This window comes from Myotis lucifugus, unplaced genomic scaffold (assembly GCF_000147115.1).
Source record: "Myotis lucifugus unplaced genomic scaffold, Myoluc2.0 scaffold_513, whole genome shotgun sequence".
Classification (NCBI taxonomy): Eukaryota; Metazoa; Chordata; class Mammalia; order Chiroptera; family Vespertilionidae; genus Myotis; species Myotis lucifugus.
Window position 1 is genome coordinate 392,365 of NW_005871561.1, and position 26,008 is coordinate 418,372.

The 26,008-nt window shown below is 55.1% G+C and overlaps 1 protein-coding gene across 3 annotated transcripts; it reads left to right on the forward strand.

Annotated features, from left to right (window-relative positions):
• The first annotated feature begins 1,356 nt into the window (after window positions 1-1,356).
• DRG2 (developmentally regulated GTP binding protein 2) lies at window positions 1,357-23,510 on the forward strand. Of its 3 annotated transcripts, XM_006103842.3 has the most exons (13): window positions 1,360-1,526; window positions 7,455-7,615; window positions 12,347-12,436; window positions 12,997-13,057; window positions 14,551-14,641; window positions 15,189-15,261; window positions 15,385-15,475; window positions 16,307-16,404; window positions 16,813-16,889; window positions 18,090-18,178; window positions 18,906-18,964; window positions 22,344-22,397; window positions 22,748-23,510. In XM_006103842.3, the coding sequence occupies exons 1-13, from the start codon at window positions 1,463-1,465 to the stop codon at window positions 22,832-22,834; spliced, it is 1,095 nt and encodes a 364-aa protein (XP_006103904.1). In that variant the 5' UTR covers window positions 1,360-1,462; the 3' UTR covers window positions 22,835-23,510. The 3 variants fall into 3 exon arrangements, with proteins under 3 accessions (XP_023600832.1, XP_023600831.1, XP_006103904.1); XM_023745063.1 differs by lacking the exon at window positions 18,906-18,964 and having other exon boundaries at window positions 1,358-1,526; XM_023745064.1 differs by lacking the exons at window positions 12,347-12,436; window positions 12,997-13,057; window positions 18,906-18,964 and having other exon boundaries at window positions 1,357-1,526; window positions 7,455-7,610.
• The last annotated feature ends 2,498 nt before the right edge of the window (window positions 23,511-26,008 follow it).

Genomic DNA, 26,008 nt, shown 5'->3' on the forward strand with positions numbered 1-26,008 from the left:
CAGGTACTTTTGCAAGGCTTGTCACCTCAGTTTGTAAAATGTGTGTGAGAATGGCAAACTCAAAGATTACAAAAGCCCCTACTTAGCTGAGCCTGGTAGGAGCCCTCTACCTGGCTTGCAGACTGCCACCTTCTTGGTGAATGTGTGGAGAGAGGGAGGGGGAGAAGAAGGGAGAAAGGGAGGGAGGGAGGGAGAGAGAGAGAGAGCGAGAGAACTCTCTGGCATCTTTTATAAGGGTACTGATCCCATTATGAGAACTCAACCACACTAAGTACCCCCATCTTGGACTTCGTGGCCCATGTGCAGAAGTCGGTATTTTGTGGAAGAGCCACACTCAAGGGGCCAAAGAGCCGCATGTGGCTCGCGAGCCGCAGTTTGCCGAACACTGTCCTACATCATCACACCAGGAAAATTAGCAGTTACTCCATAATATCCAATATCCTATCCAAAGTTAAAGTTTCCCCAACTGTCCCAGCTGCTTTTAAAATTTTCAACCAGAATCTAGGCAAGGTTCACACATTATATTTAACACTAGAGGCCTGGTGCACAAAACTCGTGCATGGGTAGGGTCCCTAGGCCTGGCTGGCAATCAGGGACCCAAACCGGGGGGGGGGGGGGGTCTGGCAGGGCGATGGGAGCCCCCACTGCTGGCACCCGCCTTGGCTGGCCTGGCGCTGCCCACTCACCGGCTCCCAACCCCCACAACTGCCGGTTGGGGCAGCTCCTGCATTGAGTGTCTGCCCCCTGGTGGTCAGTGGGCATCATAGCGACCTGTCTGCCCCCCCCTTGTTCCCCAGTTCGGTGGATTTGCATATTAGGCTTTTATTATATAGGCTATTTTAATCTAGAACAGTCCCCCTTCCCTTTCCCCAGTCATTTATAATTTTGAAGACCTCAGGCCACTTGTTTTACAAAATGTACCACTTTCTAGATGTGTCTTATGTTTCCTTGTGTCTAAATTCAAATACAATATTTTTTTTGCAAGAATTCCACATAGGAAATGTTGTCTACTTCATACTGCGTCATATCAGGAGGTATCTGATGGTAGAGAGGAAGGCTAAGGTGGAGCACGTGGTTAATGTGGCAAGGGGGACCCACTGTTAACCTCGACATAGAATAAGAGCTCAGCTCCTTTTCTTTACATCCGTTTAGAGTTCATCACCGAAGATTCCCTCTGTCTCCCATGCCCGACCCCTGCCCACCTTAGCCCTGGTCCAGTGTAGCATGCCCGTCTCTGCCCGCCTAGCCGGTCCCAGCCATCCCAGCGGGCGCCCAGCCCAGAGGACGGAACCAATCATGTGAGGCACTCCGTTCCGCGTCGCCCGCCCGGACTCGGAATAGCCGAGCGCCGGCGCCGGAGGAAGCTGTAATCCGTGGGCTTCCGGGCACACGCTGCGCGGCCGCCACAGGCCGGGGTTCTGGAGCCGCCGCCGAGTCGGGGCGCCCTGAGCAGAGCGCCGCCATGGGGATCCTGGAGAAGATCTCCGAGATCGAGAAGGAGATCGCTCGGACGCAGAAGAACAAGGGTGAGCGTGGCCCCGGGCCCTCCGCCCCGGTCTTCCTGCCTGTGAGATGGGGAACCGCCCGCGCGGCGCCGGGCCGGCCGAAGGCCGCGGGAAGCGCCCGTCGGTGCGAGGCAGGCAGGGCCGGCGGGATCCGGGCCCCACGCCGGCTGACGGCGAACGACCCCGAGAGAGGGGCCAGTGCCAGGCCGGGTGGTGCCCGAGGAGAGGCCGAGGAGAAACCGCAGCCCCCGGCGCAGGCATCTGGCCCCGAGAGAGGCAGGGCCGCGCTCCCCTTTGCGCTGGGAAGGCCGGGGGAGGCCTCTCCCGGGAGACTCACCCGGCAGCCCCTGGGGAGGCCCGGGGGGGAGTAGGGGAGGCCGTCCGGACTCCGGAATCGCGCGGACCTGGTCCGAGCCCTGGCCCCACCCCTCCCCGGCTGTGAAACCTTGGACAGGCCCTTCACCTCTTCTGGCTGTAGGTCCTCATCTGCTCCCCGGGATGTAACCCTCCGCCACCGGTTCGCTCGCGGCTCAGTCACACTGATAGCGAGCGCCCAGTATCTAAAGTAACCTCCCCACGTGGCGAAGGCACATGAAGCATCACCTCTGGGCTTCAGATGGTAGGGGCCGGAGGAGCTCAGAGAAGACAAGCATGGTGACCCCTAGACGGCTTCCAGGAGGAGGTGGGATAGAGCTGGTGGAGGGAAGGGTGTTCCAGGTGGGGGCAAAGGCAAGGGAGACTCGGTGAGCGCGCTGTATTCATGGGACAGGAGGAGAACAGTCTAGATCAGAAGGAGGGTCTGGAATAATGGGGGACACGATTTCATTCTGCAAATCTTTACTGAGCCCTCGCTGTGTGGTCACATCCCTGCCCTCGCGGAGCTGACCTTCCATTGGGCAGTCTGTACATCAGTAACTAAATAAGACAATTTCAGCAGTAAATTCTGTGAAGACAAACCAGAGTGTTAGGGGTGGGGACTGATCAGAACAGACCACCAGGAGGAGGGAGCATTTGAGCTGAGACCAGCATTTTTGCATCAGAGGGACAGTTGGTGCAGAGGCCCCCTGGCAGGACACTTGGTGTGTTTAAGGGTCAGAAGATCTGGGCCTGGAGTGCAGTGACGGGAAAGGAGGGGGCCAGTCACGTAGCACGTGTAGGTCCTGGGCCAAGTCTGACGTTGTGAGGGCAGTGGGAGCTCGTGGAGGGTGTGAAGCAGGAGGGATGTAGTCTGATTTCTGTTTTAAAAGTTCCTCTCTAGTTCCCCGGTGGAGTATCGTCTATAGGACGCAAAGTAGCAGGGAGGCTTAGGGGAGGCGAGAGACGCTCCCACTTTAGAGCGGTGGAGGAGGGAGAGTGAAGGGGATTTAGATCTAGTCCTTCCTTTCAGGGATGCTCAGATCTGATGCGCTGGGATGACAGGAAGGACCATGTCAACCTGGCTGCTGCTGAACCCATTCTTGACCATTTCTCACTGTCTGCTTATTAAAACATTTCCTGAGCACTTGCCCTGTACGTACCCTGAGCGAGAAGCTGAGGATACAACTACGGCAGTCCCAGTCCCTGCCCTATCAGAGGGAGGGAACTAAAGAAGCAAGACAGTTTGGAATGGTGATGAGAGCCATGCAGACAATAATCAGGACCGAGGCAGAGAGGGACTAGAGAGAGGTGGGGTTACTGTAGGTAGTAATAATCACCAACTTTTATTGGGTGCTTACTATGTGCTAGACATGTTCTTAGTGCTTTCTTTAAGCATTCTAGAAATCCAGTGAAGTAGTTATTGTTATAACATCCCTATTTTGCAGGTTAAGAAACTAATGCACAAGAAGATTAAGTAATTTACCCAAAGCAAAATGGCCAGGGTGGGCCTCTGGATGACACTGTCCCCCAAGACTGGTAGGGGAGACTTCCTTGAAGAGGTGACATTTGAGCTTGCCTTGAATGTTGAGAAGGAGCAAGCCCTGGGAAGATAAAGTTTAAATGGAAGGAACAGCAGATGCAAAGGTCCAGAGGCAGGAATGGGGTCAGCATATGCTGAGAAAGCCACTGTGGCTGGAATGTAGGAAATAAAAGAGGAGTGGTAAGAGATGTTGTTGAAGTAGCCGGGGAACAGGTCACCTAGGGCCCTGCTGCTTAATGTCAGCCCAGCCTCCGTTTATAGCAAAGACTTTGTAATACCCTCTTTACTGTTCTGGAGTGTGATTCCCCATCAATAGTATAACTTTCGTACACAAAGAATTTGAAAAATACCAATATAATGCCCTAATAGTAATATAAAGGAGGGGGAAAGGGAAAGTAATTTCTAATAAAAATACTGTGTGTTTCAATATGCAAGTGTTGGGCCACAGCCAAGTGATAATGAAGCGATAATGAAGCAGTGAGATGCTTGTACCTCTGAGTACAATGGGGGTGTGGCTGACACAATGCAGGCCGTGCAGATATATTGTTAGTGCCTCCCGCAAGGGGCTTCACTGCTGGTGGCATAGGATCCCAGCTCTAGGTAAAGTTTCAAACAAAACATGCTATAGTCTTCCTTGAACATGCGCAGGAGTTGCATTCCTGGAAATTTCAGCGTTTATTCACAGTGCAGAAAATCCCTGTGTGTATGTGTGAAGCAGTTAGATTTCAGGCCCCTGTGATCCTAACCAGGTTTTTTCTTTGGATGTCTTTGGGACATGAAAAGTCACGTGGGACACAGGACAATTCTTGACTGTGCTAGACTGACTCACACCTGGTAGGGCAGTTGGCTTCACCATCAGAATGATAATGGAAAACAACCCTAGGAATTTCTAGAAAGCCCTCAGGGAGTGTTGCTGGATCCACTCAGAACCACTGACATGGGGTCTCGAGGCCTCAATAAGGAGACTCACTTTTATTATAAACTAGCTGTACCCGGCCACGCGTTGCTGTGGCTCAGTCTGGTTAAATGGAAAAGAAAGAAAAGAGAAAGCGCACGTTTCTAATATGTTTAATTTCACAGTGCTTGAGGGTATACAATATTTTTTGTTGTTCCATGGTCTGTGCAGATATAGAGATTGTCTGGTTTGCCGACTCTAGAACACGCAACATATAATTGTCCATGTGAGAAGCAATCCGTGTCTAGATCTAAACCGCACAATTCTAAAGATTGGCCCTGAGCTTTGTTGATGGTGATTGCAAACGCCAATCGAATTGGGAATTGCAATCTCTTAAATTGAAATGGCATATCCGTTGGAATCATAGGAATGTGAGGAATGAGGACATCTTCACCTTTGAAAGGTCCTGTCAAGATTGTTGCTTCTATGACGTTGCTCATTAATTTTTTTACTGCAAGCAAGCCGCGTGCCGTTGCAAAGCTTTGGCTGGTTGATATTTCGCAACATGATAATTGGCACGCCGATTTTCAATTGCAGTACGTGCAGTGGCATCCTTGGCAGATCGAGTGAATTCAAAATTCTGTTGGATAATTAACCACTTCATCTGCTTCCACAACAGTGTCGACATGTGACTGCCTCGCTTTGAATGTTAGACTGAATAATATTAAGTTCATAGACGTCTTTGTTCTTGGCTGCAAGAATAGCTCGTTCACTCAGCCAATCGTGATTCTTATAATCGATTTGAATATTGGGAAATACTTTTTCAACCAATTCTTCTTTTGACGTCACTAAATTGCAGAAGTTATGAGGCAATGAAATTCGCCCTGAGGTCAGATCAACTGGCACCTTTCCATTCCCAATTTCCAGCAATTGATGTGAGAATATCTCAGCTGATCGATCGTTTTGCAGCTGGACACGCATATTTGTAGTTAATTTTATCTACAATTTATAATTGTAAACAGAAACATTGAAATGGAATCATAAAATATTTAGTATAGCGTGTGTTGCTTTTACGTCCAACAGATGGCACTGTTTTTCAAAAACATGTTTTTACCTGTCACAGGTGTGACATCTATATAATAGTAGGTATATAGGTATATAAAAACACGCGCGTATTCGAATGCAACGTTGTATCAAAATTTCAAAGCAATCGGTGAAGAACTTTCAGAGATTTAAGATTTTGAACAAACGAACATTTACATTTTTATTTATATAGACTAGAGGCCCGGTGCACGACATTCATGCACGGGGGGAGGGGGGGGGGGCGCGGGTCCCTCAGCCCAACCTGCGCCCTCTCGCAGTCCGGGACCCCCGAGTGGTCCTTAGTGCTGCTGCGAAGGCAGGAAAGACTCCCGCCACTGCTGCTGCACTCACTAGCTGTAAACCTGGCTTCTGGCTGAGCGATGCTCCCCCTGTGGGAATGCACTGACCATCAGGGGGTAGCTCCTGCGTTGAGCATCTGCCCCCTGGTGGTCAGTGCACGTCATAGCGACCGGTCGTTCTGCTGTTTGGTCGATTTGCATATTAGGGTTTTATTATATAAGGCTAGTGGCCCAGTGCATGGATTCGTGCACATTGAAAGGAAATTAATTAGAAGAAATATTTTAATATCACTATTCGCCCTTTCTCTATAATAGAAGTGTCAACCAAATTCATGATCAACAGTGACAGATCGAAACGCTTGCAATTGGCGCCAGCAAGAGCTTTATATGTATCGCACATGTGCGAGTCAACTTAGCCTTTTATAGATATAGAACAAGCTTGCTTAACACATTTCGTACCGCTCAGGAGTTTTCTCGTGTTTCGCGCGCCATCTGTTAAGGACCGCTCACGAGTGTTCTCGTTTTTCACGCCCATGGAAAAAGGAGCGAATCTAGATACTTATGTAAATTTTGTTTGGTCCCTCTTCATAGAGGAAATTGTTTTACGCAGTACCATACGTTAAAAAAGTACTAGGAACTTTAATTGTTTAATTGTTTTTGTAAATAAAAATGTTACAATTATTGAAAAACAACACCTAAAGTGCATTATGATGATTTAAATAACGGGGAGTTTGCCCAAAAACGTGCGGTCCCTGCGTATGTCTTAGAGATTTCTATGCAGTATGCAATGTGTTAATTAGACCTGCTTTCTGGTGTAGCTAAACTTTTTCCAGCCCAGTGAAGTACTTCAACTTCTCTTTCAGGTAATTGTCAGCAACACAGTAGTAAATATCAACACAAAGCAGATTATTATTGTAGATCACGCAGGGAGAACAAAGGGTAAAATATTTAGCTGCAGCGGTGTTTGACTATATTCTGTGCAGTGAGAAAACCTGAAGTGGTTTTCAGGGTCCACCATTTCTTACTTTTCAGTCGGGTCAAGTTTCTAAACTTTCTAAGTCTCCATTTTCCGGCTAATGAAAAGAAAATAGGATTCCACTGAATCTCCTATCTACCTACTCCAGGACTTCTGTGAGGATCAAATGAGATGAGGCACGTGAAAATGCTTCACAAACATTTGGTTAAACTCTGAAATGTTTGCACCTGGCTATAAAGCAAGTTGTGTTCCTGGGCTGAGAAATTCCAAGAAGGCTAGTCGCTAGGGAGAGGAAGCAGGGCGTTGCTATGTGACTTCATTACCCGGCGCCCACAGTGACCGTTTCGGGCTGGGCAGTGGGCTGCATTTTGCGCCACAGGGTCTTGGCAGCATTGGCTGTGATTTGGTGGGGTGTCACTCAGGGGTGGTGGCGGGGCCTGTGTCCCACTTGGAGGAAGCCGAGTGTTGGTTTGACGGCACCAGGTCTTCGGTGCTATTTATTTTTAAATGGCCAGTGTGCGTCACCGCAGCTCCTGAGTTGAGTGTCTCCCCCCTGGTGGTCAGTACACATCATAGCTACCAGTCGGATAGTCACTTAGCCTTTTATATATACAGATGAAGTGAGCAGCCAAGGGGGCATTTTCAGCAGAGGGGTGGTATTTTTCTCTCCTGATCTTCACAGTGGTTGCCATTGGGTCTGACATTCTGGCTAGCACTTGGTGGTGTGTGAGGCCCCACCTGACTCACAGGGCTTGGATACTTTAGACATTTACCTTCTGTCTTGCTTTTTGTCCTTTAGCCACCGAATATCACCTGGGCTTGCTGAAAGCAAAACTGGCCAAGTATCGGGCCCAGCTCCTAGAACCATCCAAATCGGCCTCATCCAAAGGAGAGGGCTTCGATGTCATGAAGTCGGGCGACGCCCGTGTGGCACTGATTGGATTTCCCTCTGTGGGTAAGGTCAGTGATGGTCATGGTGGGCCTTGGGGAGGAAGGCAGGTTGTCTCCTTTCAGAGTGACTGCGGCTCTTCTCCCTGCCCCTCTGGATTAGCTCCAGGGACAGAGAAGACCCAGCCTCCCCCAGGATCAGGCCCCACCCCTGTATCATCCTAACATGGAGAACTTTCTTTCTGCTTTAGCAGAAATAGCTCCATTCTGTCTCTGACTCATCCGTTGTGCACATTCATTGAGTGTGCACCGCGTGCCAGCTGCTGAAGATACAGCAGAGAGTGAGAGAGTTCTGTCCCTGCCCACACAGACCTCCCCTCTCGGGGGAGAAAAGACAGCTAATGGCGGGTGGGGACTGTGGTCCCGCCACTTTCTGGTTGGGATCGGGGAAAAGCTGCCCTGGTGAGCAGAGATTTGAGCAGAGGCCTGAAGGTTGTGTGGAAGCTTGCAGGGCGCTGGGAAGGAACATCCCAGACAGAGGGAGCAGTGGGTGCAAAGGCCCGTAGGTGGGGGCTTGTTGTGTTTAAGGGAGCCAGGCAGCCGCTCTGAGTGAGCAGCAGTGGGAGACAAATTGCAGAGGGTGGATGACTTTGGAGCCGTCATACAACTTTGTCCTTAAGTGAAATAGAGTGAAGCAGGAGCCACTGCAGAGTTTTTTAAGTTTCTTCTGTAAGCTTCTTAGTTTAGTGTGAAATTCATACTTAACATTTGAGTGTGGAGTAATATAAACCTCATGGAAGGGTTTTGAGCAGAAAAGGGACTGAGCTGCCCAGCTTTTTAAGAGTCAAGGAAAAGAAGCTGCCAAGCCAGCACAGAGTTCCTTCCTGCCCCACGCCCGGCTGCCACAGCGTTCTGTTGTCCTGCCCCGGGAGCCCACGTTGCACTCAGTGGTCCTGTCCTCTCAGCTCTCCTTAGACTGGCCTTGATTGGATGACTGGCCATCTTGAGGGGTGCTAGTGGGGTATTGTAGAAAGTCCCTCCACTGGGGTTTATCTGACCTTTTCTCATGCTTAGACGGTTATGGGTTTGCGGGAGGAATGCCACAGGAGTGAAGTGCCATTTTTCTCACATCATCAGTTGGTGTTGACCTTGACCACCTGGGGAGGGCGAGTTTGTCAGGTTTCTCCTCCGTGAACTCACGGTTTTTCTCATGTTCTCATGTCCTCTTAGAAGGGATGGAACTGTGTGCAGTCCACTAGGGGGAGGAGTTAGCTCCACCTTTTTGAGGGGGCGTAGCTACACAAATTATTCAGAGTTCATACGTGAGATTTGTCCCTTCTCTCCCATTTTATTTAATCATTTATTTATATCAGTGTGGACTCTGGGAATTTGTTGTATACTCGGGTTCTGATGTTACTCAGATTTGTCTGCTTTGGAGCTGTTTCAGTTGGCTCTTTGACAAACTCCTGTTGTGTTTACTCAGCACTTCCTTACTTCTGATACTGCAAAATGCTTCAGGCTCATCTTGTATATCCCCTCATCTCTGAACTGCTGCCTGGAACGCCATGTTGTGGTCATGTGATCACCAACAGCCACCCTTCCCCTCCACCCCCTTGGTGGTGGCCAGGCCGCCCAGGCTTTTGTTGCAGCCCACGGTGCTGTGGTGAATGCTCTTTGCTTGCCGCTTTGCCTCTGGAACTGGTGTTTCTGCAGGAAGCATTCCTAGGCACTAGGAGCAGGTCCAACGTCGAGGCTGAGACACCGCAAACTGGTTCAACATTCAATCCCGTCAATTAATTTGGACCAGACTGTTTGAATTCCAAAAATAAAATTGGACCGCAAAGGGTTAAAGCAGCCATCAGCCTGGCCAATTACGCACCAAAGAAACTCCAGCTGACTCCATCTGGGGACCGATGGGAGTGTTTTCTAGGCTTTCTGGTGCACCCACTATCCACAGTGCTGGGTCTGAGCTGGGATGTGCGTGCTGGCGCGGGTGCAGGCTGGACCGAGACCAGGCTCTGCTGCAGAATCTGCAGAAGGATTCCTTCCTGGTGCATCTAAGTGCTTTTTAGTCTCCAGGCACATACCCCAGTTGGATTTTACTGTCATTTTCTCCTTGTCCTCCAATGGTGTGGGCTCAGGAAATGCAGTGCCATTTTAGTAACCATCTGAAGCAGGTAGAAGGGACTGGAAGCTTCTATCTGCAGCTCCTATTCCTTCAAGCCTTTGGCAGTTCATCCCTCCCATAAAATCTGAGCAGCCTGTTGCATGCAGCTTTCCAGCCTGTGCTCAAATTCCTTTAGTGGTGGGGTGCTTATGACTCCCCAACTTCACAAAAGCCAGACACAGAGCCGCTCAGGGGCCTCCTGCTCCAGCCCCTCAGAAGGAGCAGACCTCCGCTGCAGGAGCCCCTCCTGCCCAAGGGAGTGGGACTCCCCCAAGTATGCCCTCTGCCAGCCCAGTACCCTCACAGTCTTCAATCCTGGCCTGGTTTCCAGGTCCCTGTCGTTTTTATTCTTTCTCATTTTTCCCAATTCTATATAATAAAAATTTCCAACAGGCATAAGAGGTGAAAAAACAAGTACAATCTGCCCTCTATCTGGATGCATCACCGACTGGCATTTACCATATTGCTCTATCACTGTGTGTTGGGGGGGTGGTGTTTTTGTCTTGACTGAACCATTTGGGAGTAAATTACGGGTGTCATGCTTTATGGCCCTCCACCTCCAAATATTTAAGCTTGTATCTCCAACGAATAAGAAAAATGTCCTGCTTAGCCGCAAACTGTCATAGCATCCCAAACAAAATAAACAGTGACCAGTGATCATCTAATGCGCAGACTATATGCTAATCAGTAGTTACCCCAAAATGACCTTTGCAGCTGGTCTTTCCAAACTAGGATCCACTCTGGCCACATGCAGCCCCGTGTGTTGTCGCGAAGGCTGCTTTAACCTAGACCAGCCCCTTTTGTCATGACCCTGCCTCGCTGAAAAGACCAGGCCCGTTGTCCGACGGAACGTTTGTGTGCCAAGGTCTGCTTGCCTCCTCGAGGTGTGCTGCAGGTTGTTCTACTCTGTGCTCTTTCCCGGGAGCTGGGGGCCGGACTGTGTTGGCCAGGTTCACGAGTGGCTGATGGACGTGGCAGAAAACCCCTGAGGGCTAGCTGCGTTTCCAGGGCCGCCGCTCTAAGGGGAGCGCACCCTGTGTCCCCCCCGAGTGTAGCTGCATTTCCCCCACACCAGAACACTGGAAAGTCACCTGCAGGGGCTGCTGGGAGGCTCGCAGAAATCAGGCCTGTCAACATCCTTTCAGTGGCTTGGCCCCAGTGACCTGTCCTTGCCTGGGGTTTTATTAGTGTTTGTAACGTAGCTCTTTTCTAGTTCTCTTACTCCTTTCTCCCTTGGTAGCTGATGTGCCTTGTAAAGTAGCAGCTCTCTCCTCCATGTGGGCAGCTTGGCTCCTCTGAAAGGGTTTCACCTGGGAAGGCAGGACAGATGCTGAGCTCACAGCTGTCCCACAGGTGACAAGTGAGGGTTTCCATGCTTCAGCTCTTCAGGTGTTATTATGGGCTCATGAATTTTAGTCTTTTCTTTTGATTTTACTTTCCATCCTACCAAAGACTTCCTTTCCAGGTGAGAAGCGCAGGCTGGGAGAAGCTGCTCTAGTCTCCAAGGTCCGTGCCTCTGGGAGTCGGGCCTGTGGCCAGACCCTGCCGCCCTGTTGGGAATCCAGGCTCTCTGGCAGAGGCCAAACTGGATTTGGGGGGGTCCCCAGCACCATTCAGTGTCTCAGGGCCATTGCTCTACTCTCCCACTCCCCACCTTCAGGAGGTCCCCAGGGCAGAGAGTTTCAGGATTTGAGGCCTGTGTTTCCTTCACATGCCCCATTCTAGGTTTCAGCCTGAGGGTGTGTGAGGGAGGTGTGCCCCCAGCCTCCTGCCTGCCAGCGAGGGGCAGAGTCCTGAGGGCACCAGCTCCAGATCTAGGCAGCACTATCCCAGTCGGAACTGCGCCTCAGGCTTGTTTCAGGTGCCGTGCTGACCAGATGGGCGCCTGAGGCCAGGGCTGGGTTTTTTCCTAGTGCTGCCCACTGCTTTGCTTGCGTTCTGGACCTCAGCGTCCAGCACTGGTCTTGCTGTGCCCTGGACTCAGTATACCACGTGCCTTATCATCTCTATGAATCCCCATGCAGTCCCTCAGGAAAGAGGTGGAATGGATGCCCACTCTGCATATGAGAACACTGAAGCTCAGAGGATGTAGTTTCTTGCCCAGGGTCCCCCAGCAGAGGCGGGGTCCAAGGCCTCTCTGTCGCCTAGCGAAGCCGCAGCCCCATTCCCAAGCGGACTATGGCATAAGTGTTCCACCCAGGCTCTTCCCAGCTCACCCTCCTCCCACCGGGCTTTGTCTAAACCTGGAGGCCAGGCTCTCCCAGCACATCTCGCCTCTCCCGGGGGAGCAGCCGCTCTGAGTGCCGTAGGCTGTCACCTGCTTGAAGTTCTCTGGGGCCCGCGATGGTCAAGGGTTTTGTGGAGCTGGGAAGGGCCCCTGATTTAAGGGAAGAACCCACTGAGAAGCAGGTCCCTGTGTCCACCTGAGAGAGGCTTGGACCGCTGAGGAACAGTGGGGTCCTCTGGTGCCCATCTCCACCTTGGCGGGGCCTGAGACAACTTTCCAGCCATTGCTCTCTTCACATACCCCAGTCACCAAAGGGGGTGAGGAGGGGACCTCCCTGCTGCCTGCAGCCCGTGGGGCTTCTCCAGGGAGAGGGGACAAGACTCATGCCATGACTTGCTTTCTCTCCTAGTCCACCTTCTTGAGTCTAATGACCTCCACAGCCAGTGAAGCTGCATCCTATGAATTCACAACCCTGACGTGTATCCCAGGGGTCATTGAAGTAAGTTGGAGTTTGCTGGACCCCAGGAGGGGCAAGGGTGTGTGCTTGTGTTTTCAATTGTGTGTTTGTCCTGAGCCTGTGTGCCCTGAAGCACTGGTGCCTCCGGGGATTCTGGCTGCTGAGACCCGAGAGATGCGTTGCCCATCCTGCAACACCACTGGTCCCAGGAACAGGCCAGTGTGTGGCAGCTCTCTGGGCGCCCTGTGCTCCGCTGCCCACACCCCCCAGCTCGGTCACTTGTTGCTTCATGGCTGGATCCTGTTTCCCGTGAAGCTTCGGAGCCGTGTGCAGCCGGGTTCTGTGGCCCTGAGCCTCTCACGGAGAAGCACTTTATCTGTGAAGAGCTGTTACCATCTGGGATGAGTGTTGTGGGATTGTAAAGTAGAGCTCTCCTCCAGGTGGCTCAGCTCACAGTAAGTGACGAGGCTCAGACACAGCCATGGAGGCTGGCCCAGGGGTTCAGCAGCCCCTAGCTGCAGGCTGTTGTAGGTGTCCTGGGTTCAGGCAGGCCCTGCCCAGTGGCCCATCCTCACCTTACCGTCCTCTCTTCTGCATCCTAGTACAAAGGAGCCAACATCCAGCTCTTGGACCTTCCTGGAATCATTGAAGGCGCAGCACAAGGTGCGAGCTGGGCACCCAGAACCCGCCTTCTCGCTCAGGATGCAGGAAGCCTCACTGTTGAAGTTGGGTGTGGCTGTTGAGGGTTGATGGGTGGGGCTCACAAGCCCTCACATTGCTCAGTGCTCTGGACTTAAGGGATCTGGCCCATTACAGTCCTGAGAAACCCATCTTAAAGCCGAGGCAACGGAGGCAGTGAAATGCCTTGCCAAGGCTGCACAGCTCACCAGACAGGCTCAAACCCTACTTCCCTCCCTGTGCTCCACTGCCCTGGGAGGGAGGGACACTTCTCAGCTGGTGATCTCAGACTGTGCTCCTAGTCTTGTCCTGTGTTGTGTGGGGTAGGTTTTTGGGGTCTTTTTTGAGATGGGAACATGCCTATGTCTTCTGGTGGCAGGTGGCTGCATCCAGTATTTGCAGCGATGGTTACTAGCTGCTGGCTATTCAGCACTTGCTAGATTCTGGGCTCTGTGCTGACCATTTTCCCACTTAATGCTCAGACAGCCCTGTGGCTTAGGGAGTGCCGTCATTTCCTGTCCATAGCCAGGAGGAGCGCTGGGGCAGCCAGCGAAAGGGTCTGCCTCACCGACTAGTCAGCTGCTGAGTGGCAGGCTGGGATGGAGCTGCCTGTCTGCAGCCCGCTCGGGCCGGCAGTGGGGCCTCCTCCATCGGTGTCCAGTGCCATCTCTCCTAGTGCCTTCCCCTGCCCTGCTGTCACCATGGCATGGAGGTCCTGCCGGTTTGATTTAGGTAGTGGTGGTGATGGTCCTCATGCCATCAGCCAGCATATGAGGGGCCTGAGGTGGTCCGGCCACCTGTGGGGAAGTGCCGGCTGGAGGCAGGAGGCAGCCGGGGAGTGGATGTCACCCTCATTCTCAGAAGAGGGGGCAGGGCATAGTTGAAACCCGTAGAGCCTTGCAGCTTTGGTCCCCAACTTTGACACTGGCGAGGTGCCTGACCTCTTTGATCATCTAGTACTAATGAGGCCTGGCCTCTCCTGAAGCGCCTCCTCCTGGGTGGTCTCCTGTGATCATGCTGCCCGGGTGGGCCTTCTGTCGCCCTGTTTTCTAGTCAGGGCTGACAGGTTCAAGTCCTGGCACCACACTGGCTTTGTGTTTGTTGGCAACTGATTGAGTGTCTCTAAGCCAAACCTCAATTTTCTCATCTGTAAAATGGGCATGATAACACCAATCATATGGGGTAGTTTTGAGGATTGAGTGAGGAAATGTTCATGAAGCTCTTAGCACAGGGCCTGGGGGAGGATGTCACCCCTCCTAAGGTGGTGATAATGAATTTTCTTCTAAAACAAGTCTCCACAAGTAAGAGAGCATCTCAATTAAAGAAAAATGCCAAAGAAATCATAGCCTGGGAGGTGGCAGGTGGCAGACACCATGGCAGGTCTGTAAAGGACAGGAGTCGGGGTGCTGTGGGCTGGGTGGGGGTCACATGGGTCCTGCTTATGTCACTATGTAACCATGACCCTTCTGCCTGTCCAGGGAAAGGCCGTGGCCGGCAGGTGATTGCTGTGGCACGCACAGCTGACGTCGTCATCATGATGCTGGATGCCACCAAGGGAGAGGTGCAGAGGTCCGCGGGGTGGGATAGGGGGGCAGGCTGACGTGTCTGGGAAGGCCCTGGAGCTCATGGCGGACGGTCTGAGTGGTGCTGGGCCCTGTTGCATGGCAGTAGCGGCAGGACTGTCCACAGGCTGACCCCATGCACTCTGCCTGGTGCGTCCTCTCCAGGAGGCTCGCCTCCAGCATCGGGGCTGGAGCTCGCAGCAGGAGCCCCGGCAGCATGGGCCGTCCACGGCCAAAGGAGCATGGCCTGGCTCTAGCTCCTGCTTGCGGAGGCCCAGTGCCCTAGTAGCTGCCAGAGCCCAGCCCCAAGTAACAGAACCCTTGTTCATGCCCCGGCCTCTGCCCAGTGACTGAAGACCTGGCCAGTCTGCCCTGGACTAGACAGAGGGCCCAGAGGCTCCTCTGCAGCCCAGGGTTGTTGGGAAGGAAGGTCCAGGTTGCAGGGGGCGTGTAGAGGAGGGTGTTGGCTGGGTGGACAGGGGCTTCCTGTGTTACATGGAAGCTGCGCAGCCTGCCTCTGGGCACCTGTGAAGGCTCGTGGGGGCTCTGCCCAGGTCTCTGCTGGAGAAGGAACTGGAGTCGGTGGGCATCCGCCTCAACAAGCACAAGCCTAACATCTACTTCAAGGTAAGGCCCATCACCTGCAGGCTGCGGGGCGGGGTGGGGGCGGGGGAGAGATGGGGGGCGTGTGCGCTGCATCAGGCAGGAGCTGAACCTTCATCAGCAGCTCTCCCTTCCCTTCTCCTCCAGCCCAAGAAAGGCGGTGGCATCTCCTTTAATTCGACAGTCACGCTGACCCAGTGCTCAGAAAAGCTGGTGCAGCTGATCCTGCACGAGTACAGTATCCTTCCTGAAGGAGCGATGCGGGAGGGGCCTCCGGAGCCTGAGGCCCTGTGGCCCAGGGTCACAGCAGACTCCCCGGCCTCCTGATGCGCCTGCACCGAGCAGGTTCTGAGCAAGCTGCGGCCGCAGCATGGGGTGCCTATCTCCGCCTCCTGCTCACTGAGATCCGGGCTTGTCAGACAGCCACACCCTGGACTGGTTTCCTGGCTCCTGGACGACTGCTAGGTGCTGTGGCCAGTCACCTCTGGAAGGGCGATGCGATAGCAAGGGCAACAGCCACCTGGGACACGGCCTCCTGGTCTGGAGAAGCCTCAGGGAGCCCCAGGGGCCTGTGCACACCTGCTAAGGATTGTTGGGCGGATAGGCGGGCTCTGGGACTCCAGAGGACAGGACGGCAGAGGCGAAGGCGAGCTCAGCACAGGGAAAGCTCACGAGGGAACAGGGCCCCCTTCGAGGTGGCCAGGCCCTCGTCACTGGAGGTGTGCAAGCGGAGGCAGGATGCACCAGAGGAGAGTTCGCGGGGCAGGTGAGTGAGACCAGTGCTCTCAGCTGCTCCTGGCACTGAAGCCGGCTCCTCTGAGGCGCTTGGGGGTTCTGGCAAGTACTCTCTTGCCCAACGGCGAAGATTTGAACTGGTGATTAAAGCTTTTACATGTTGTGGCTTCTTTTGAAAAGAAGAATGAGGGGCTCCCCAGACTTGAAACTCTTGTAAAACCTTGCGAGCAGAGAGGGCCTCCCCGTCTGTTTCCTGATGGGCTGTCTCGGGCCCTCAGCTGGCTGGGCACCAGGGCTGCTAGTGCGCACTGTGCCCTTAACCCGAGCCCCTCAGAGATCTTCAATGCAGAAGTGCTCTTCCGAGAGGATTGCTCCCCGGACGAGTTCATCGACGTGATTGTGGGCAACCGGGTGTACATGCCCTGCTTGTATGTAAGTGTACAAGTCCCGCCCCTGCCCTGTGGAGGGGCGCCTTGCCCCAGGCCGCACTTCCTGAGCCTCCTTGACTTAGACAGGGGGCGGGCGTCTGCGAGGCGCAGAGCTGTCTCCACCCTCCTCCCCTCTACCCACGGCTCCTTGAGTCGCACACGTCTCACTGACATGGGTTCTGGCCCAGTCTTTCCGTTTGGGGGCTCTGGCCCAGCCTTTCCTTTGGGGGCTCTGGCCCAGTCCTTTGAGCTTTCGCACCATTGCGTTGTGGAGGGAGGATACTGCGCATCAGCCCCCAGGCCGTGGTGTGCAGAGGGAGGAGCTTCAGGCAGGGCTGTGGCTACATGGGGCCCTTTCCTGTCCTCTTGTTTCTTTCCTTCCCCATCACCCACCTCCACCTTTCAATCCCAGGTTTATAACAAAATTGACCAGATCTCGATGGAAGAAGTGGATCGCCTGGCCCGGAAACCCAACAGTGTGGTCATCAGGTGAGGCCCTGCCGTCCTTTCTGGGAGTGAGCCCATCAGTGAGGCCTCCCTGCCGCCTCCTCCGCGCACAGCCCGGCAGAGGAGACCCTCCCAATTGCCGGTGACCTTAGCTCAGTCCCATCCTGAATGACATGGACAGTGTGGGTGACGTGGGGTGGGCTCTGGTTAAGAAAACGGGTTTTGTCCATCAAGGTAAGTGGTTAGGAATGGTTAAGAGGCTTCATAACGTAGTAGTTAAGCTCAGCCCCCCAGAAAGCCCAGCTGTAAGCCGGTGCTCCCTATACTTTGGACGATGTGGCTCTGTCAGCCCAGAGCAGAGGGGAAAGGGAGCTGGAGCTATTAGGTGGACACAGCCACCCTTGACCGTGGCTCCCTGTCCTTGAGGGCTGGGTTCTGGGGCCTCCTGCACTCGCCGATGACCGTGTCACTTCCTGTCATCACTGACTCGTGGCTTCCACGTTGCTGGTTTCCCAGCTCAAACGGTGCTCTGTAGCTTCACAGCGGGGCTTAGCTAACCGGGAGGAAGATGCTCAGGGACCAGGTGGGTGACTGTGCAAATGGTGGGATGCAAGCACGAGGGCCATTTCCTGGGCATTGCCAGCTGCTGCAAAGAGCAGCAGAGCCAACGCCCTTCTAGAACAACTCGGCTCCTCTCCACCTCCTGCTACACCCAGGTACCCTTATGCCCGTCTGTGGGCTGTGAGAGCATCTTTCCTGCTCATCAGGCTCAGAACAGCTGCGGATGGGGCCGGGGGAGGGGCAGTGGGATAGAGGCAGGTAAATGACCACATCCAGCCCCACCCCGACCCCTGGCCGCTGAAATCCCTGTGGGGCTGCCCTGGGCACTTGGAAGCCCCTCCCACCTCTCAGGAGAAGGCAAGCTCTGGATTGTCCTCCATCCCATCACAGCCCGCAGCAGTCTCACACAGCAGGTCCCTGTGTGGATTGCAGAGAGCAGCTATGGCCCCAGGGAGACGCTGAGCTCTGCTGGTGGTCTAATTGCTGACTAGAGGCATTGGCGCTGAAGGTCACGCTGCCACCAGCTGGAGCTTGGTGCTCACAGGCTCCAGTGGGCCTCATGCCTTGGTGCCTATGCCGGCCATGTGGAGGCAAGGTTGTCCCTTGCCACAGTGAGAGAGCAGCGCTCCCTGGCCTCTGAGCCCACGGGGCTCCTCTGACCGCCACCTTCCTCCCTGGCAGCTGTGGCATGAAGCTGAACCTGGACTACTTGCTTGAAATGCTTTGGGAATACTTGGCTCTGACCTGCATCTACACCAAGAAGAGAGGACGTGAGTCGAGCAGTCCCACCCTCAGGGGCTGCCACACACTGCCGGTGGCACCCAGCGCCCAGCCTGTGTTGTACACATCTCCACTTTTCTCCCGTCTCAGAACTGGCACTGTCCTCTACCCAGGCTGGTAGAGACCTCAGCCTGAGCCCTTGTGGCAAAGAATGCCAAATTCTGGGACTACTAGTCTTGAGGGTGCCCTGGGGGCAGTGAGATAGAGGCTGCTCTTTAGTTCCCCACAGCTATAGCAGTAACCCCTCCCGACTTCCCCCAACAGTGGCAGGCCCCTCTTCAGGACTGTAGGTGACGGCATGTACAAGAGCTTTTTCCATGCCCCACCCCCTGTACTCAAAGGGACCTAGCTCCTAAGTTCTGACAATTTTTCTTGACCTTGACCTTGTAAGCAAGGGGAGCGTGTAGCTGTCCCTGACTGGATGCCAGCAGCTGTCACATCATGCCAGTACTTTCCAGATGCCTCACAGGGCTCAGCTGGAGCTCTCATGGCTGACTGGGTTGCAGGCAGTTTGAATCCTGGACTTGGATTTATTTTGATCTGTATTAAGGTCAAGATTGTAGGAGATTGCATGGGGCTCTCCAATGAGGGTATGCTAAATAAAGGGGGAGGCTAGCCCAAGGCTGGAGACTGGAAGGGCCTCTGTTCCCTGTGGGAAGGAACCACATGGTGTGGGGCCATGACTGGCTCACACCCACCCCGTCTCTGCCTGTGCAGAGAGGCCGGACTTCACAGACGCCATCATCCTCCGGAGAGGGGCCTCCGTGGAGCATGTGGTGAGTTCCTGAGACCTGCCTGGGTGAGGGGTTCATGGAGCTCTCTGTCCCCTGGGAGTAAGGTCCTGTCTCAAGTCCTGGACAGGCTGCAGCGCCAGGTGCCGTGGGCAGGCCCTGGTGTTGGACCCAGGATGGTGCTGCCCACAGCAGGGGGTTGTGCACGGCAGTCGGCATCTGGCTGGGACATGGCAGCTGTCCAGGAAACCGTGGTCCTCGCTGCCCGGTGCTGTGGGCTCCTCAGAGCCACCAGGGTGTTCTGTCAAGGCGGCTATTGCCCAGGGTGTTCCTGTGTCTGCCTAAGTCGTGTCTCCCCACACAGGCCTAGGACTTGGAGTTGCACCTCCCATGCCCTTGGCCCCTGCTGGTTTCCGGGTCCCCATGCATCCCCAGCATGTCCTGCCCCTCCCTGCTCCTCAGCCCAGGGTGGCTTTAAATGCTTTCTTCATTCAACATAATCTGTTGAACATCAGTAAAGTAGACCCAGTTCCTGCCAGAACTAGGGTCCTTTGGGGTCAACAGATGCCAGATGCCCAGTCTCAGCCAAGCAGTCACACATTAGGGTGAGGAGTAAGTAGGGAGGGGTGGCACCAAGTCTACAGAGACACCAGGAGGACTCGGAGGAGGTGACCTGAGTGGGCCTGTCCACCATGCAGGACTGACTGAAGAGTTGGGCGTAGGAGAAGCCCTCCAGCTGGGGAGCAGGTGTGCAGAGGCCCTGAGGCAGGGCTCTGGGCGATCCTGTGGGTCCGGGAGAGGCAGGGTGCCCTTCTGTGTCTGGGGCTCTTTCGGAGGCACAGGGTCACCTCTCCCCTGGGTGTGTCTCTGTACCATCTTCCAGGGAAGGTAAGGTACCTTGGGACGTAGAAGAGCAGGTGTTAGCCCGAGAGCTCCAGGTCACACAGCCATCTTCTTGGGCTTTTGTTTTCCTCTAGCTCAGCAATTTTCAACCTTTTCCATCTCATGGCACATAAACTAATTACTAAATTCTGCAGCACACCAAAAGATACAATTTTTGCCGATCTGACCAAAAAATAGAGTATAATTGCCCTAGCCGGTTTGCCTCAGTGGATAGAGCATCAGCCTGCGGACCAAAGGATCCCGGGTTCGATTCTGGTACTTTGGTTGCAGGCTCCTCCCCGGCCTGGGCCCTGGTCAGGGCTCGTGCAGATCACCAATCGATGTGTTTCTCTGTCTTCCCCTTTCTCTCTCACTCTCCCTAAAAACCAATGGCAATATCCTCAAGTGAGGATTAACAACAACAAAAAATAATAAGGGTGTGATTTTGATTCATTCACACCAGACGGCTATTGTGTTGGCTGTTGTCATTTTTTTATTTGACAACCAAAGGGAAGAGGTCAGTGCCCCTGACGAAATAGTCAGGTGTTGTGTGTTTTAAAAATTCCTGCGGCACATGGGTTGAAAATCGCTGGTCTAGCTCATTTTTCCTCAGGGTCTGAGCTGTTGACAGTGGGGCTGCAGTCTGGTTTCACTCAGTGTTTCATTCATTCCGGGTGCCCAGCCTTAGGCCTTTGCCGCCCGGAGATGCTGATGCAAACAGGGCCGAGTTTGGCCTTGAAAGCTCGCTTGCCAGGCAGAACAAAGCCAAGGAAACTCAAGATCCCCCTCCCCGGTTCCTGAAATCACTGCAGAGAGTTCTCTGTGGGAGTTTAGGACCTGTGGCTGCGCGGTCTCCCGCTGGGTTTCAGCGGGCCAGTCACAGGTGCCCACATGAGCGGGACTTCCCTGGGGTTACCCTGCACCTTGGGCCGGGGGGGGGGGGCAGTTTCCTCTACCCTCAGAACCTCAGCTGCTTGCCCGAGGGGATGTGGGGTTTTAGCCAGCCTGGGAAGAAAAGCAGGCAATAACAGGTGCAAAGGCCCAGAGGCAGGAGCGAACTGGGGAGTGCTGACTGTTCGCTGTCAGTGTCATGGAGTCAAAAGCTGCAGGTGAGGAGAGGCTAGTGGAGTGGGGAGGGGCTTTGAAGGCCTTGCTCCGGAGCCTGGACTTTGTCCCAGAGAGGCCTGCTCTCCAGGAGTTAGCCCCTCCTCACTCTCCTTCCCTCCTGGGACACCTACCGTCCAGGTGCCACAGAAAGTACGGAGAGGCCTCCCTGATGCTGCAACAGAGACCCATAGTGGAACCAGGTAGACACTGGAGCCAGGCAGCCCTGGCGTCATACCCCAGCTCCCCGTTCTGTCAGCCTCCCAGGGCCTTCGTAGTCCATCCAGCCCAGGCCCTGGTGCCTTCACTGGGCTGACCAAGGCCTGGCCTGCAAAGGAGTCCTGGGCCATCATGCAGGGCCCTCAGAAGTGAGAGGCGCAGGCACTCTGAGGAGCAGTAGTCTCCCATCCCAGAGGAATGCGCTCTCCCACTTTGACGAGATGGCCGTGCATGACCTTTCACTCATCCCCAGCGCAGGAGACAAGTGCAGCTCCGCAGTGTCGGATACGCGAGGCTCGGTGAGGCCTGTGGCGCAGGAGAGCCCGTGCTCCCAGAGCTCGCAGGGCCCCAGGAGAATCCCTGTGCCTATGTGCAAAGTGGCTTTGCAGACTTGGCCAGTGGGCTTACTTTCGTTGTTCAGCAAACTGAATAAAACTTAAAACCCATTTGCAGGCCAGAGCTGACCTCTGGGCCATCAGATGTCCTTTTCTGGTCTAGAAAACGGCGGGTGTTGGCATGGCTGTGTGATGTCGGTGGCTGTCACTGCAGCAGCACCCTCCGCGTGGCTGTGGCATCCTCGCTCACCCGGAGAAGGCTGGATCAGGGTGGCTCCTTGGGGAATGTTCTTGCAGGCGCCCCCGTCTTCCTCTGTCCCCACAGAGCTGGGCTGAGGCATTTGGTCCCTGACCAGGGCCTGAAAGGCTGTGGGCACGTGGGAGGAGAGGCAGTGTTGCCCCATCTTATCCCTGGCCCACCCCCACTGCACCCACCCAGCGCCAGAGGCCATGTTTTCCAGGGAAGAGCTGGCTGCTCCCAGGCCGCCTCCAGCCTCCTGACAGCGCTGGGATTCCCATGACCTTCATTTCCACCTGGGAATGCCGACACCCACAGGCTGAGGGTGGAGGGTGGATGATGGGATGTGGGAGGCCCCGGGTCACAGCTGTGGGCGGAAGGCATAAGAGACAGTGACCAAGCACGGCGACCAGGCTGAGGTGTGCTGGCCTGAAAGCATCTGTCAGGGCTGTTGTCAGGCAAGGTGGGCAGAGGGCGCTGACAGCCAGCCAGGCCCCAGCCCCTGGCAGACCTGGCCGTGAGTGAGGCTGTGTGGAGGGGCAGTGTCCCTGATGAGGCCAGAGCTGTGTGAGGGCCCGCCTTGGGGATTGCTTGGTGGGATTGGATGGAATTCACCTCCCTGCTGACTCTTCTGTCCTCCCACTAGTGCCACCGCATACACCGGTCGCTTGCCAGCCAGTTCAAGTACGCGTTGGTGTGGGTGAGTGAGGGTGGGCGGCATGCCCAACATCGCCCTGGGGCAGGAGGGAGCACAGTGCCCCCACTCCTGTGCAGCGTCCCTGTGCTCCCATGTGGGACCGCGTGTCTGTGTCTGTCCCACTCCACCCGTGCATGCTGCCCCAAACTGGACACAGGCCTCCCCATCTTAGGACCCAGAGGTGATCAGACCACTGGGGAGTCCGGCTGTCTGAGGCCTGTGGTGTTCGCTGGTGCTGGGATGCCCCACTTTAGACTCCGGCGTTCACATCCCCACCCTCCTCTAGTAGTAGCTCCCCAGACTTGGCCTTGATCAGGACTGACTCTGACGTCGCCCTCTGCCTGTTCCCCCAGGGCACCAGCACCAAGTACAGCCCGCAGCGGGTGGGCCTGACCCACACCATGGAGCACGAAGATGTCATCCAGATTGTCAAGAAGTAGCCTGGGCCGGCCCGGCCACCCACCTGTCTCCCTGGGGAGTCGGACCCAACGGGACACACTGAAGCCCAACAGGAAGAATACAAATACATGTATTCCGGGAAGGGTCTCTTAAGTCTGCTTTTTCTAGAAGTTTCTTCAGTAGACAATGAAGAGTGTGGGACTGAGGGAGGGGGTGGGGGCCTTAGGTTGGGCTGGAGGCATTTCCCATGATTCTAGCCCCCTTGGGTGGGGCTTGTGAGTTTGGATCCCTGGGCCTGCGCCCTACACCTAGCCCTGGTTGGGCACAGAGAGCACGCTGCCCCCCTTACTTCCCAGCCAGGGCCTGCCGGCTGGTCAGTGCTGGGGTGGAGCCAGGGTCCCGGAGGTGGTGTCACTGTAGGGGTACTTTGGCTCCTCTGCTCCTGCAGCTTTTCTGGTGCCCAAGAAGGAGCCTCCCAGGGCAAAAACCCTTCCCCCCTTTTGTCCCCCGGCTGCCCAGTGGTGGAAACTAGAGTCAGTGGTTTTAAAGACCCGGTTCATGCCCTCCACAGCCTGCCAGGTCCTGAAGGGCCACCCCTCCTGGGCAGCCCAGGCCCTGTGCACACAGCTGGGGGACGTTGGGGTTTGGGGTATTGTCTCTCTCAGCCCTCTGATCTCGGCTCTCTCTGGAATAAAGGATGAGGACACTTCCTGTTCAGAGTGAGGTCAACTTTGTACGTTTTCTGAACTGCCAGGTTTGGTCCATGGGCAGCAATGAGCCTAATGATCAGACTGGCTCAAGCTGGGGAGAATCTGGGGACTCCAGGAAGGGCTGCGCCCTGGAGACCAGGCCTGGCTGCGGAGGTGGGCAGCAACCCCAGAAGCCCTTGTAATGTGTCCTCCCACAGGGAAGCCAGTAGCCTTTGCCATGGAAGCTGGGCTGGAGGGTCTTGGCATGGTGCCAAGGAGGGGCAGCCGGTGTTCTCAGCCCTGGGTGTGCCAGGGCCTGTGCAGGGCCCTCCCAGCAGCCTGTCCCCGGGCAGTGGCCTGCCGCGCACTGCACAGCTCGTGAGCAGAGGTGGGATGTGAACCGCAGGCTAAGATGCCTGAGCCGTGGAGAAGGCTTCCTGGAGAAAGTGCCTCTCAGGGTGAAGGGTAACAGGTCTTGTGAGGCTGCCAGGGCTGGGCCTGCAGGAGGGGTAGGAGCTCCCCGGGGGCCTCCGGGCCAGGCTGGAGTGGCGTAGGCCTGCTGCCCAGCTCTCCAGGCTGTTCTTGGATCCTGTCAGCTGCTCAGCCTCTTCCAGAGACAAAACAGGAATAATAGACATCATTAAACATACATGCGGCCCAGGCGGTAGGCGCGGTGGGCCGGGCCTCTTGTTCCCCCTCCCCCACGACACTGAGCTGCTCCTCTGGGCCAGCCATGCTGCTGCGGCAGCCACAGGACCCTCGTTAGGCGGCATGCAGGCCCGGAGCAGGCCTCGGGACCCAGGTAAGGCAACCCTGGCCTGGACCCTTGGGGTCTGCCTCTAGCCCTCACCCTCACGTTTGCAGGAGGGAAGGGGGCTTATGAGGTCCTTCTCTGGGCCTCAGTGTCTTCGTTTATAAGATGGGCATGATGTCCATGCAGTCCCCCTGTTGGCATCACCGAGACAGCTCAGTGGTGTCGCTCAGCCCCCTTGCCAACTGCCGCAAGGCCTGGCCATGGGGTCCTCAGTGAGGTGTCCGCTGGGTGAAGGCTCTGCCACTTCCTGCCTTACAGGCAGGGACGGGCCTGGGCTCACAAGGCGTCAGGTCTAGGCCGACGCTGTCCCCCGAGCTGGCTGAGGGCCATGAGGCCAGAGGTCTGGGGGTCAGAGCGGTGGTGTCGGGCTCCAGGGTTGCTCTTGTTTCCTGGGCTGGCTCTGTGCTCACACTTCAGGGCTGTCCGTGCCCTGTCAGCCCTCGGCCTTGGATCTGTGGCTGGCGTGGTTATGCCGTCTCTGCCTGAGAGAGCCAGAGGCCTGCTGCTGTGCTCACCCCCACAGCACCTCCCAAAGGTCCCTGTCCTCCCACCAGGTGAACTCCAAGGGGCCTGCCCCTGGCTGCCACCTGTTCCCATCCCTCCCCTGCCCTGGGCCTTCTGTGTGGGGAGGCTCTGCCAGACGGCTTGGTTGTCTTTGTGAAGGTCAACAGTGCTTCCTTCCAAGGCCGTTGCTGGGCCCCAGGCTGCCGCTGGGCCACAGGCCGCACTCCCAGAGGTGACGCTCCTGCAGCTTTAGAGTCAGGTGCAAAGGAGCCCAGGTGTGTTCGTCCCCACGCCCCTTCCTCTCCAGCTTAGCCTTCACAGGTCCTCATCAGAACCGTTTGGCAGGAAACCCAAAGCTCATCTGTCCTCGAGATCCCGTCCTGCCCCAGGAGAGCTGCTGGGGGACTTGCACCCCGGGGGCGGGTGTCGCTCCCCAGCACTGACTGCCTCAGTGTTCCCTTCGGCAGCTCTTCCAAGCCTGCTCAGCTCCCCTTGAACCCTGGCTAGAAACCGCATCTCCAAACCCCCATTTGCATCCTTTTCCCTCCTTGACAGAGAGCACCTCCTCATGCCACACCTAAGTCACAACGCTCCACCTCCCTCCTGCGCCTGTTCTCCTTAAAACAATTTTTTTTTACTGACTTCAGACAGGAAGGGAGAGGGAGAGAGATAGAAACATCCATGATGAGAGAGAAGCATTGATCAGCAACCCGGGCATGTGCCCTGACAGGGAATCGAACCTGACCTCCTGGTTCATAGGTCGATGCTCAACCCCTGAGCCACTCCAGCTGGGCTGGATCTGTTCTCTTGCTTTGCTAACTACAGTAGACTCTTGAAAGGCACAGGCTTGAACTGCATAGGTCCACTTGTCATGAATTTTTTCCAATAAATATATTGGAAAAAATTTGGAGATTTGCAACAATTTGAAAAAACAGACAAACCTTATAATTTTCTTAATAAAATTTCCCTTTCTCTAGTCTACTTCATTGTAAGAATCTATACTAATAAAAGGGTAATATGCTAATTAGACCAGGAGACCAGCCGGGGAGGGCAGTTGGAGGCCATGAGGCTGGTAGGGGGAGCAGTTGGGGGCAAGCAGGCCAGCATGCAGAGTGGTTAGGGGCAAGCAGGCAGGCAGGTGAGCCATTAGGAGCCAGTGGTCCCGGATTGTGAGAGGGATGTCTGACTGCTGGTTTAGGCCCGATCCC

What these genes read in the sequence shown, in the direction of transcription:
- DRG2 (XM_023745063.1), top strand. Translation starts at nt 1,463, where the DNA reads ATGGGGATCCTGGAGAAGATCTCCGAGATCGAGAAGGAGATCGCTCGG. An exon ending in GATTTCCCTCTGTGGGTAAG is followed by an intron (nt 7,616 to 12,346) that starts GTCAGTGATGGT and finishes TTTCTCTCCTAG; the next exon opens with TCCACCTTCTTGAGTCTAAT. An exon ending in AGCCTAACATCTACTTCAAG is followed by an intron (nt 15,262 to 15,384) that starts GTAAGGCCCATC and finishes CTTCTCCTCCAG; the next exon opens with CCCAAGAAAGGCGGTGGCAT.